The sequence below is a fragment of the Lolium perenne genome, chromosome 6, assembly GCF_019359855.2.
Source record: "Lolium perenne isolate Kyuss_39 chromosome 6, Kyuss_2.0, whole genome shotgun sequence".
Classification (NCBI taxonomy): domain Eukaryota; kingdom Viridiplantae; phylum Streptophyta; class Magnoliopsida; order Poales; family Poaceae; genus Lolium; species Lolium perenne.
In genome coordinates, this window is record NC_067249.2 from 265097734 (window position 1) to 265110730 (window position 12997).

Below are 12997 nucleotides of genomic sequence, written 5' to 3' on the forward strand. Positions count from 1 at the left end.
ACACTTGATATCCTTCATCAATTTCTTCTTATTGCAACCTTGAAGCCAACATATGGTTCAAGAATTGCCTATGGACAACTCCTACAAATATAACTCAATGCAAACATTAGTCCATAGGGATTGTCATTAATTACCAAAACCACACATGGGGGCTCCATGCACTTTCAGTGGGTGAGCGATAGCGGTGGGGGAGAAGAGTCCAAAAGCATGATGTGTGTGCAGTCCAAAATCGTAAACCGGTAGAGGAACATTACTACAAGTCTTTGTTTTTGTTTCTTTAATAGACATACGAACGGTCGTGAATGGCCTCGATACTGATCATTAATATCATCTATGTGATGCAAATTACAAAGATGTGTGCACTTGAGTACACCAAAAGCAGAATGGACCTCGACAAATGCAGAGAGGGCCCTAGACGAAATATTTGAAAACATAATTAGGCCCCTCCGCAACCACCACCGAATAGAGCGAATAGAGGACTCGAATGACTGTCTTCGACGTCAATAACGGGGACGAAACGACTTGGCATTTGCGAGGAGAGATGCGTCACCGTACCGGGAGCTGGAGTTAAGTTGCCACCTAACGACACGTTGAGTCGACGGCCAAACCTAGGCCACCAACGTTGTTCCCCCAGCATTGCGAACTCATTGTAGCTTTCCAATTTCGTCACACACAACATCAGTCGTCCACCACGACGACTAGGAGAAGGTAGACACACCGAAGCAGCCGACGAATCTGAGGGATCGACATACCGGGTCCTATTTGCAACGCAGCCTACACCTTCCTTCCACGCCACCTGTTGCTCCTTCCACGAGAGCACCACAACGAGATCGAGAACCACCAGTGACAAGAGAGGGCCATCACCTTCCTCCCAGCAGAACGTCGAACCCTCAAAGTACAACCACATTCGACCTCGCCTCCTAGCCGCCTCCAACCGGCCTCGCCGGTGGGGAAGGCATCGGAGTGACCCGGTTCACCCTATGACAATTCTCAGAACACTATAGCTGAACGAAAGAGTGAAGCGGTAAGAATGAGTCTACAATACTACATGTCTAGAACTTTCCAAGAACTGTATTTTCAGTCTTGGCAGTAAAATACCAGTTGCAGCAGGCTGGGTCACCGGCCGGGCTAGCAAGCTGTTGGCACCTTGCAAGGTAGCCCGACTTGGATCCGGTCCAGATCGATGCACGTACCCTACCACTCCGTCTCCTTCTTCCTCCATCCCCGCGTGTGGGGTGCGCCGATAAGTCAGCCGTGTGGTGTGTATGTAAATCGTGAGGCGCGCCGTAGTGCTTCTCCACTCCTAATCAACCTGCCTGCACGCCTCTCTGTCCTCCAAAACCCTACAAAGCCCCCACACGACTAAAACACTCTTCTCAATCCGGTGCCTGTGAAAGCTCTCTTCTCTGGTTTAGTTTCTTTTACCTTCCCAGCCATCACGTTCTCCACCAATATTTAATCCCCACACACACCACCTCTCTCCAGCCTGCCCGTATAATAATACCCAATCTTGTTCCTCTCTCTCTGTGCCTGTGCCATCAGCCATCATCTTCTTCCTCCTTGAGCTGAGAGTAGAAGAAGAAGGAGCGGGGGTTCGAATTGAATTGAATTCCACCGACCGGCCCACGCAGCGCCTCTTTCCATTTACCTCCACCTATATAGCGCCCCCTATTTCCACCCCGCCCTCGCTCTCTCTCACAAGAGTACAGTGCGGTGCGGTGCTTTGCTCGCTCTCCATATAATTAGGCCGGTGCAACACCAGGCGCGCAGCAGCTTTCTCTTCCAACACAGCCAGCCAGCCAGCCATGCAGGGAGAGTGCTAGATAGCAGCTAGCTAGAGTTAGGTCGAAGCCACCTGTTGCTTCCTTCTTCTTTACATACATAGCTAGCCAGCTTTCTTCTTCTTGATCGGCAACGGCAGCAGCAGCAGATAGGAGGAGTTTCTTGTCAGTTTTCGCTCCAGGCAAGCCAGGAAGAACGGGAGACAAGTTTTGGAGGAAGAGAGGAATTCACAGGTGAGTCAATCACAGGCGGTGCATATATTCCAGTTTCTCTCTGCACATAAGCAGTTTCTTCTCATCCGAAGTGGGGAAAAACGGGGCGAATGATCGAAATTCAAGTTCAGAAGCCCCTCTGCAGTCTTTGGTTTCTTCACCGCCGGTTTTGAATTTGCAATTGTCATTTTCGGCAACACCCTGGCGCTGCTGCGCCACGGCCGGCCGCCGCGGCAGCGGCAGCTTCTTCGTCGACATACCGAATCAATCTTGCACGCAGTTTGCATGATTGGACCAGCTCATTCTTCTCCCCGGTAAACAAGTACAAATGAGCGGGGAAAACTGCAACAATTTTGGGAAATTTGGTTTTCAAAACTTGAAGGTTTCCAGTCAATAATTTCTCCCTGAGCCGTGGGTTCCTTCGAGGAAATGGGGAAAATTCCGCCGACGACGTCACGGCGGCTACCGTAACAACAACTAGATGTGGATGGGATGCTCTGGCACGGTATTCCTGCCAGCCCAGCTTTCCCCTCCCCGTCCATATATTTCCCAGTTTTCGTACTTCTACCCCTCTTCCAGTCTGGAAGCAGGGTACAGACGCGAAGGTCTCACATGTGCAAGGTTTAAAAATCTTGCTGTGAATAATAATTTTAGGCGGTCGGCAGTAATGAAAAGATTCCTTCCATCGCGGACGCCGAGATTCGCTTTGTGTGATCCGTACGTACTGTACGCGGTAAACGCGCTGCTGCGGTAGATGGATGGAAGCATCCCATTTTCCTCGGTTTTTCCACCCGTTGGAGTCTGGGGACGCGATAGTAATTAGCCGCTTTACCGAGGGTCCGCGGCGGCTTCCTTCCGTTTGACGCGTCCCACATGGCGCGCCGGTGACGCGTCCCAACCAATGGCGTGCCGCCGCGTCAGCAAGCCACGCCTCTCTTTTTGACAAGTTCCTTGTGCTGCCCGCTTTGACTTTTACCTTGGTGGTGAATCAACCCGGACCAAACAACAACTACTCGTAGATTTTTTTTTCTTTCTTAGTTTTTTTTTCCTTCGGCCTGTGCGCCATCTGGATGGTAGCCTTGCTTCGGAATAAAGAAATCGGTGGAGAAAAGGGAAGAAAAAAATCCCGCACGTCACATGCGCGTGTCACATGGGGCGTGGGTGGGCCCGGACCACGCCATCATCATGCACCGCATACATGTGGGGCCCTGCCAGGCCAGGCCGGCCCGCGCCTGGGTAGGGTGCCGTCACTTTGAAAAAGGAAGTTCGTCGTAGTAGTATATCTCGGCGCCGTTTCCTTCCTTTATTTACAGCTCCACAAAGATATCGCGTTTCGTTTCTATCCTGATTAGGAGTAGCCAGAGTCCGAAACAAATCGAATCTTTTTTTTTTGGGAGGGGAGGCAATCAATCAATTAGTAGTAGCATAATAGGTGGGTGTATCCGCGTTGCCTTAATTTGGTTCCTTATACTAGGATTACGATTAATGCTATGCATATCCAGAAATTACCATCTCCCATTCATATACCATCCATCTTCCCCCAGCCGTGTATTTATATATATGTTCCCTGGCCTGACCGATTGTGTTTTTGTCAGACTCAGAGTCAGAAGAGAGATTGCGGCGATGGCGAGCGGGCGGTTCATGGAGGAGATGATGAGGGAGCACGAGCAGAGCCTGCTGGAGTCGGCCTGCGGCGGGCTCTTCGACCACATCGACGACCTGCTCGACTTCCCCAAGGACGACTGCGCCGCCGACGTGCTCCTCCTCGACGCGCCCGTGCCCGGGAGCCCGCTCGCGGCGCGCGTCCTCGACGCCTGCGGCCTGCCGCCCGTCAAGCCCGAGCAGCCGGCCTTCCTCGCCCTGCCGCCGCCGCCGCCGACGCAGTCCGCGGCCGGGGTGGAGGAGTCCGCGTTCATGGCCGCGCTCGGCGACGGCCACATTGGCTCGGTGAGTTTTTCTCCGCCGATTTTTACTGCTGTTTGTTTTGCAGTTGGTTCAGTTCGTCGGCGTGCGTGCCTACGGTTGGGTGGTTGCGACGGACTCCGCGCGCCCGCGCGTACGGCCGAGTTTAAGGAAACCTAACCTAGCCAGCCCCCAACCGACGAATTTCCTCGTCTTTTTTCCAATCTCCCATCGCCTACCTGCCTCTGCCTGCCTGCGCGCCGTGCGCGTGACCACCGCCCCTGTCGGCAGTTTCAAAAAAATCTGCCCCTTGTTTCCTCTCCAGAGAGTTCGAAATTTGAAGTTCGAAACAGCTGGGCGCCAATCACGCGGCCAAATAATCACCGGTACTACTAGTATATCACCACGGAGTGAGGACAACTTCACTTCACCCACCTGCGTTGTCCCGGTGCGAGCGGGAAAGGGGAATAATCAAATCAAATCAAATGGAGCCAAACCGATGGGCACCGCCACCGGCGTGAATGGCTCTGGTGGTTGGGTCATGGGCAGATGCGGCGTCGGTGCTACGGCGAACGTGATCGGAGTTACGCAGCACCGGTGGTTTCTTTTCTTTTCTTTTTACCGGGCCGGACTCCGTGGAGTGCGGGCCCGGCCATGTTACGTACCGGGGGCCCATCGCTTTCGGTGGGTAGCTAGCCCAACAACAACTGAGCAACTACTCCAGTGCACCACCAGCCCAGTCCTACCTGTACCACCTTTTCCCGCTAGCTATTCTCTCACCTTTAAGCAACACAAATTAAACGATGGGACGTAGATGGACTGTCATTGCCTTTACTGATTGAACAGTGCTATAGTACTATAGTCTATTCCGACGGAAAAGGACGATGGCGCTGTCAGTGATGTGTGGATAGATTCAGTAGGTAAAAGCTGTGATTTTACTGACAATGGTGTTCGTTTGGTTTTGAATGGGTGCAGTGTGACGTGCTGGACATGGACATGGATTTGGCGCAGCTGGAGTGGCTGTCGGGGCTGCTGGACGACGCGTCCATCCCGACCGAGCCGGCCTTCGCGGCCTGCGCGCAGCCCATCATCAGGGCCTCCGCCCTCAGCGCCAACGCCGGCGTCGTGCTGCCCGACCACACGGAGGAGGACGCGCTCTTCCGCAGCTCCAGCCCCACCTCCGTGCTCGAGGACAGCGCCGGTGGCTTCAACGCCAACAAGAACGGCAACGGGGGCGGCGGCGGCTCCTCGGCCTCCTCCTCGTCCTCCTCCGCGTCGTCCTCCTCGGAGTCCTTCTCCGGGGCCGCGCGCCCCTGGTCGGTGCCCGTCTCGCCGCGCCCGGAGCCGCCCGTGTTCGTCGTCCCGGCGCGCGCGCGCAGCAAGCGCTCCCGCGCGTCCGCGTTCCCCACGGCCATCCGCGCCGCCGCGCCGCCGCCCGAGGCCACCATCCTCGTGCCCACGCCCATGTACTGGCCCACCACCTCGTCCTATTCCGAGCCAGAGAGCATCGCGGAGTCCAACAGCTCGCAGCCGCCGGCCATGAAGAAGAAGAAGAAGGCCAAGAGGCCGGCGCCTCCCGTCACCTCGGACGCCGAGGGCGACGGTGATGCCGACTACGAGGAAGGCAGCGGCGGCGGCGGCGCCGCGCTCCCGCCGGGCGCCGTGCGGAGGTGCACGCATTGCCAGATCGAGAAGACCCCGCAGTGGCGCGCGGGGCCGCTGGGGCCCAAGACGCTCTGCAATGCCTGCGGCGTACGCTACAAGTCCGGCCGCCTCTTCCCGGAGTACCGCCCCGCGGCCAGCCCCACCTTCGTGCCGGCCGTGCACTCCAACTCCCACAAGAAGGTGGTGGAGATGCGCCAGAAGGTTGAACCCAAGGGCGACGATCTCCTGCAGTTCATCCGTCGCCGGGATTGAGAGCTCCCTGCCGGCCGGCGACGGTCGGTCTCGTCTCCCTTAGCTACAATATATTATATGTATACATGCTAGTATGTATGCATGCATGCTTGCTTCCAGCTAGTCAGTCAGTCCATCATCGTCGTCAGTCATCGCCATGAACATGGACAGTGCTCGCCTGCTCGGCATTGTTTTCATGAATGCATCCACCCACCTTCATCGCCATGCATTGGTTTTCCGTCAGCATCCGTCCATCCATCCACCGCCGGTCATCCTGGCTGGCGTTAGTTCAAGTAGGGCTTTTCTTTTGGGTTTTATTTCACCTTTTCTTCTTTGTCTATTACTTAATTGGTTCCCCCTATGAAGATTTTTTTTCCCGTTTGTATAGAGGAGGGTGAGGAGGGCAGGAGAAATAGATGAATCAATCACAGAGTGGTTGTTGCATTGCAGTTGCTTGCAAGTTAGGTAGGTGAGAAGGAGAGCTGAGCTAGTTGCAGCAGAGGGAGACAGATTTTAGGAAGGAAACTTTGCAGCTAGGCAGTCAATTAGGAAAGAGGCTGTGCTCCAAGGGAGAGTGAGAGGTGAAGGAAATTTGTTGATTTGCTAAGTTAGAAAGTTTGTGTCAACTAGTAGCCATCAGGAGGTTCAAGGAGGGGGATCACCAATCATAGTCAGTTTATATTGGAGCTTGGTGTACTGAACTCTGAATATTCTTTTTGCAGTTCGTCTGTGTCTAGGGATTTATAAGTGCTGTTTGGTTTTTATACTAGTAGTGTCACCTTTGTATTAGACATTAATTACTTTTTCTTTTATGTTGCTCATGCCTTGTTGCCTCAACACAAGATGTGATCATCCAATCAGAGGAAATATAATCCTTTAGCTCTTGCTCAGCTGTTTGCCTTGTGAACCGGTAGTACCTATGGTACAGTTATGCACTACTACCTCTGACAGTGACTGCTGTAAATGCTACTGTGCTGGATCAGTCTAATAAAACAACATAACACACATAATGCAAACTTATGCTGACAGTGAGGGCGATGTGGAATGGAAGAGAGACAATGCACATGGTCAAATTCAAAGTCCTGGTCCTGGTGCACTCATATGTGGCCTGTCAATCCATATAATAAATTGATGATTGATGGCAATGAACATTCCCCTGCTCCACCATGCTGAATTGGATACCTTGACCATGTGCTCTGCTAGTCCTCCAACTCATCGACAGAGGGGCTCACATTGTGTTGCCATCACTCAAGACATGGGCTTACTGGATTTAAGCACTAATAATTGTAGCAAATTGCTACTGGGTCTTGCAAATTACCACTTCAGCATCTGGGGCTCTTGTCCATTATCAGTTTCATCTCAACTTGCCTTAGAACAATTCTTATTTTTGTAAATAGCTTGAGAAGGGACCGTGCAAAAGATAGTGAATTAAAGAAAAACAGATGATGGATGAAGAATCTATTTGACCCCTGAGCTTAGTGGAGCTGGGTTTAAAAAAATGAAAATCTATGAAAAAGTTTCAAAATAAAAAAACTGTGATAGATACACATGAGATCTATATCTCCTTCAAATTTTGTTAAACAATACTGTATATTTTGAGTTGTGCAAGAAAGACAAAACTATGGTTCCAAAAAGAAAAAGAAAAACTAGATTTTGATCCCTAGATTTTTTTTGGGTGTAGACCAAATATTAGCATATGTATGGACACAACATTGTAGGCGCATACTATACATGTTTATGTACTTGTCTATTTGTTTTCGGAATTTTTTGTGTTTTAAAATGAATTTTTTATTTTATTTTTCAAAACGAGCATCAGTGAGCTCACGAGTCAGAGAGACCCTTTCATGGACGAAGGGAAGCCATGGGGAAGAAATGATCTAGATGGGCTACATGGAGATAGTTGACGGAAGCCCATGTTGCTGGGCCCATCCTAGAATGTAGTGGATGGACCCAGCAACACCGCTTTGATCGAATCCAGAAAATTCTCTTTGCCCATCAAGGTAATTCCTTTAAAAAAAAGGAAATATGGAAAGCCATGTGAAGATAGTCTTGAAAGGGTATTTGGTCATTTGAGTCTCATCTAATTAATAGATACTAAAAGGCACTATATATTTCTTTCAAGAAAGAAGTATATATGATGTGGCGAAGCATGGTAATCAAATTAAATTTTCATTGATAACTTTTCATTTTTCTGACAAAGTGATTCGATACATTTCATTGAACCGAAGCGATGGAACTACTGATAAGAGGGAAGTCAAACAAAGATGTCATGAACTTTATCTTGAGCAGATTTGCAGTAAATAACCGAGTCGATGCATTTCATTGAAATGTAGTATGTAACTACTGGTAAGAGAAAAATGAGCATCAAGTAAACAAAGATAGCCTGAGTTTTGTTTTGAGAAGATTTACAGTAAAGAGAACCCTTAAAGCATTAGAAGTGGCAAGCTCGTAGATTAATTTGTCAACTTGGAATGAACATTCCCCTGCTCCACCATGCTGAATTGGATACCTTGAGTCCTTGACCATGTGCTCTGCTAGTCCTCCAAATCGAGAGAGGGGGGTCACATCGTGTTGCCACCACTCAAGACATGGGCTTACTGGATTTAAGCCCTAATAATTGTAGCAAATTGCTACTGGTCTTGCAAATTACCACTTCAGCATCTGCAGCTCTTGTGCATTATCAGTTTCATCTCAACTTGCCTTAGAACAATTCTTATTTTTTGTAAATAGCTTGAGAAGGGACCGGGCAGAAGATAGTGAATTAAAGAAAAACAGATGATGGATGAAGAATCTATTTGACTCCCGAGCTTAGTGGAGCTGGGTTAAAAAAAATGAAAATCTATGAAAAAGTTTCAAAATAAAAAAAAACTGTGATACGTACACATGAGATCTATATCTCCTTCAAATTTTGTTAAACAATACTGTATATTTTGAGTTGTGCAAGAAAAACAAAACTATGGTTCCAAAAAGGGAAAAAAACTAGATTTTGATCCCTAGATTTTTTTTGGTGTAGACCAAATATTAGCATATGTATGGACACAACATTGTAGGCGCATACTATACATGTTTATGTACTTGTCTATTTGTTTTCAGGAATTTTTGTGTTTTAAGATGAATTTTTATTTTATTTTTCAAAATGAACATCAGTGAGCATACGAGCCAGAGAGACTTTTTCATGGACGAAGGACTATAAGAAATTGGTCTAAGGCCTATTTATAGTGGTCTGCAGGCATTGGTTACTGGGTAAAAGTAAACTGTAGCAAAATGCTATTGTGTTTACCAAATGACTACTTCAGCATATGCTTCGAGGTAAAATCTTTGAACAACTTACATTTTTTACTTGTGCCCTTGTTGCAATCCGTTCATGTACCTATTCAAATTAAAAATTCAGATGGGAAAGCTCTCCTTTGTCGACGATTCACGAAATGCAGCCGGCAAGCTAAATCACCCCTCCATCGATAATTCAAATGAAAAGGTGCAAACTCTTATGTAGCTTCACCAAAAAAAGGTGCATCATAGAGGTTCTCTGCAAAGCAGCAACAGAACGACACAGACAAGGGCAACATATGCAAAGGAACATAGCAGCAACACTTCAAGAATAAAGGTGCAGAGAAGACATTCTTGTGCACAAATGAGAGAGATAACCAGATCCAGATCATCTGGTCCACGGGCTAAGCAGGAGAGCACAGGGTTGCTGCCTACAGTGAACGCCTTCAGATAGGCTCAGCCGACGGACAAAACAATGCAGCGACAGGCTCCACTTTTCACAACCTGAAACTTGAAACATCAAAAAATCTCAGCATGCAATTCCTAAATAGAGATGAAAGTAAAAAAAAAAACATAAAAGTGAAGTTTCTTTGAACCGAGTCAATGCATTTCATTGAAATGTAGTATGAAACTACTGGTAAGAGAAAAATGAGCATCAAGTAAACAAAGATAGCCTGAATTTTGTTTTGAGAAGATTTTCAGTAAAGAGAACCCTTAAAGCATTAGAAGTGGCAAGTTCGTAGATTAATTTGTCAACTTGCACAATAAATAGTTCTCGACTACCACAACATCAGATGGTGACAAACATATACTATTATGAAGCACAGAAAAAAGATGCGCTGCTCAGAATTCGAAAATAAGAAGTACCTTTATGCTCCTTTATCATCGTAATCCAAAAACAAAGTGAGTATATATATTACTACATTTACGCTCCTCTGTATCGCAATTTCACGTGTCCAGCAGAAAATAGAAAAAAAATCAGGTATTGACGCAATGATGATTCATAACTTGGGAAAAAGCAAATATATAATTTTCATTATGCTTCCAACTCTTACTATGACCATTTGGTAAACTTATACTGTCTAGTTGTAATTAAGGATGAAGTGGTCCTTTGTGTCTTCTCGAAAAATTAAAGACGAAGTAGCAGCACAATCTAAAAGCAAGGAAACATGGCACATGATTACATTTAATATTCCTATAGATCATGATTACAAACAAAAATACCACAGGGTGCAGGTGTTAAATGTAACCAAAATATTAAAAATGCATTAAATTCCCAGTTTTTTGGGAAAAACAAATATACAGTATGAAATAATAACTCTCTTAATATAAAGACATCATCCAGAACAACATATTCTCAATCGAGGCGCAACCGAATCTATGACGGGTGCATTAAGTAAATTATCTTTACAAATCACATATGTGAAGTTGAAATGCTAGAGGAGGTTGATTCCTGAAATCATGCACTACATTGAGAGACAAAGAAAAAAAACAGGTTCTCATTCATATAATCAATCGAAAAATAATGAAAGATGTAAAATTCCAAAACAAACCTACTACTTAGCCACACAGCTTCAGAAGTTTAAGTAATATGGTTGATCCCATTGTAGGAATCTACAGAACTTTCAGGTGAAAAAAATCCTAGGACGCCAATGAGATTGTTGGGTGGGACTCACAAGAAATTGCATATTCGCAATTGCATATTCCTTAAAATTATAAGCTAACCAAACTGAAACAATTTGATACCATGGAGACAGTAACACCATGCATTTCTTCCAGAATATTTCAAACATAGTTTGTGGATGTGAAATGAGAGGGGTCGGTGATCAAATATATGCCGGTAGAATCATGCCCCCTCAAGCTTACCAGGTGACTTGATCATCTCCGCTACTCCTGCCTCAAGCGCCTCCATCACGTTGGTTTGGGTCAAGGTATTTGTCTAATGCCACGCCGCAAGAGCTGTTCATCATACCTGGGTCAAGGAATGTGTGTGATGCCGTCATAGCTCCATGAATTTACTGTACTTTTGTATAGTTGTGTTCTGATAATTACTAAATTTTGCAGCTTCGCGTTATTGTTCTTTCTATTATCCAGAGTCTATTCGGTAAGTATTAAATGAATCTACATCCTACAGATTCTTTGTCCTATATTGGGGTGATAAGGTAAGAAGTTTCAACATTCACGCCGTGTTTGTTACAATTCTGTTGAATCGTATTTTTCAAATTTAGTACACCTCTATTTCAGGCTTGTTACACTTAAGGATGTGATTTGGAACAATATAAAGTTACTCAAGTCTCACCAACAGTATGTGTGGTGAAGTGGTGATGACACTTAGGGATTATGAATGTCTAAACATATTATTCAATTTTAAGGTCTGATGTAGGAGCTTTCCACATGTCATTTTGTCCAATGGATACAACAAAAAGTTCGGTGGACTTAGTTAGATCTTTTTGTTGAAAGAAGATTGGTAGTTTGGTACAATATAAGTGTGTTTAAATACAACAAACAGAACTCAAATAATTATTGTCTGCATTAGTGCAAGTAGGTGAACTTCCAGGTCTAAATTTCCAGGTTAGTGGCAACCACTTCTCCGCTGGTTGAGCAGCCCCAGTATTTCAACGAGAGACTATAAACCATACACTGCTACCTGATACTGTTTTCCAACATGAACCATCTATTTTTTTCACATGTACCATCTAAAATATTTTTATTCTCTTTTGCAACAGAAACTGATACGTGAAGGCTGAAGATACTTTGTGCAGGATTTTCGATGGAAATTAATTCACTTGGGATACAAGACTATTGGGTTTTGTAGTACACTTGTGTAGGTTCCATTTTTATCTGAAACTACGCATAGTTCTTATTTTGTTGGACGGGCCACCAAATATGGATCATTAGTACTGTTTCACACATCTATAATGTTTAGCCACGGTAGAAAAATGAATCTTGTAGTTAATCTTTAGAGTAAGGTATGTAGTTAATCTACAATTGATGCAGTCCATAGTAAGTAGTAGAGCTTACACCATCGTATTGTTGTTGTTTTTGAATATATTGGCTCAGAATGATGTCTAAGTCAACTGCTGAAGCAACGAACAAGCACCTGAGGGTGTGGTAGTACTGATTATATTCACTATTAAGTAATCATGTGCACTTTCCTTTGTAGAAAGGTTATTGGAGATTGCACAGCACCAATAGGGCCGGCTGCTCATATATATATAGGCGGACACATGTACAATTACAGGTACAACCCTGAGAAAACACGGGGACCTATGTCTATACAATATGTTACTCAACACCCCCCCGCAGTCGAAGGGTCGGCACCGACACACAGACTGGAGCGAAACTCAGGAAAAGTCGTGGATGGCAATCCCTTCGTCATGATGTCGGCAAATTGCTGAGACGTCGGTACGTGAAGAACTCGAACGCGACCGAGGGCAACTTGCTCACGAACGAAGTGGATGTCCAACTCGATGTGCTTGGTGCGCCGATGATGAACAGGGTTGGCGGAGAGGTAGACAGCCGATACGTTGTCGCAGAAAACCACCGTAGCCTTGTCAACAGGACAAGAGAGCTCGGACAGAAGCTGGCGAAGCCATGTGCACTCAGCCACAGCATTAGCCACGGCGCGGTACTCGGCCTCAGCACTGGAGCGGGACACGGTGGGCTGCCTCTTGGAGGACTAAGAGACAAGCGACGAGCCGAGGTAGACGCAGTAGCCGCTGGTGGAGCAGCGCGTATCCGGCGGCGGACCCATAGGGCGAGGCGCAGGGGCGCGGGGCGCGGGAGTCTGGGCGCCGCGGGAGAAGCCAGCGGCGAAGGCGGTGTGGACCGCCCGAGCCCGGAGGTGCTTGAGGCGGCGCTCCTCGAGGCGCAGGTACGCCACGGCCTGCTCAAAGGTGGGCGTGGTGAGGAGCGTGAGGTTGGAGGCGGCGTTGCTG

The 12997-nt window shown here is 47.0% G+C and overlaps 1 protein-coding gene across 2 annotated transcripts; it reads left to right on the plus strand.

The window, feature by feature from the left end:
• The first annotated feature begins 1323 nt into the window (after positions 1-1323).
• Positions 1324-6682, plus strand: LOC127305477 (uncharacterized). 2 transcript variants are annotated; one of them, XM_051335892.2, is made up of 3 exons: positions 1324-2015; positions 3590-3941; positions 4872-6682. In XM_051335892.2, exons 2-3 carry the CDS (start codon positions 3618-3620, stop codon positions 5811-5813), a joined length of 1266 nt encoding a protein of 421 aa, XP_051191852.1. In that variant the 5' UTR covers positions 1324-2015; positions 3590-3617; the 3' UTR covers positions 5814-6682. The 2 variants fall into 2 exon arrangements, with proteins under 2 accessions (XP_051191852.1, XP_051191853.1); XM_051335893.2 differs by lacking the exon at positions 1324-2015 and adding an exon at positions 3216-3426.
• The last annotated feature ends 6315 nt before the right edge of the window (positions 6683-12997 follow it).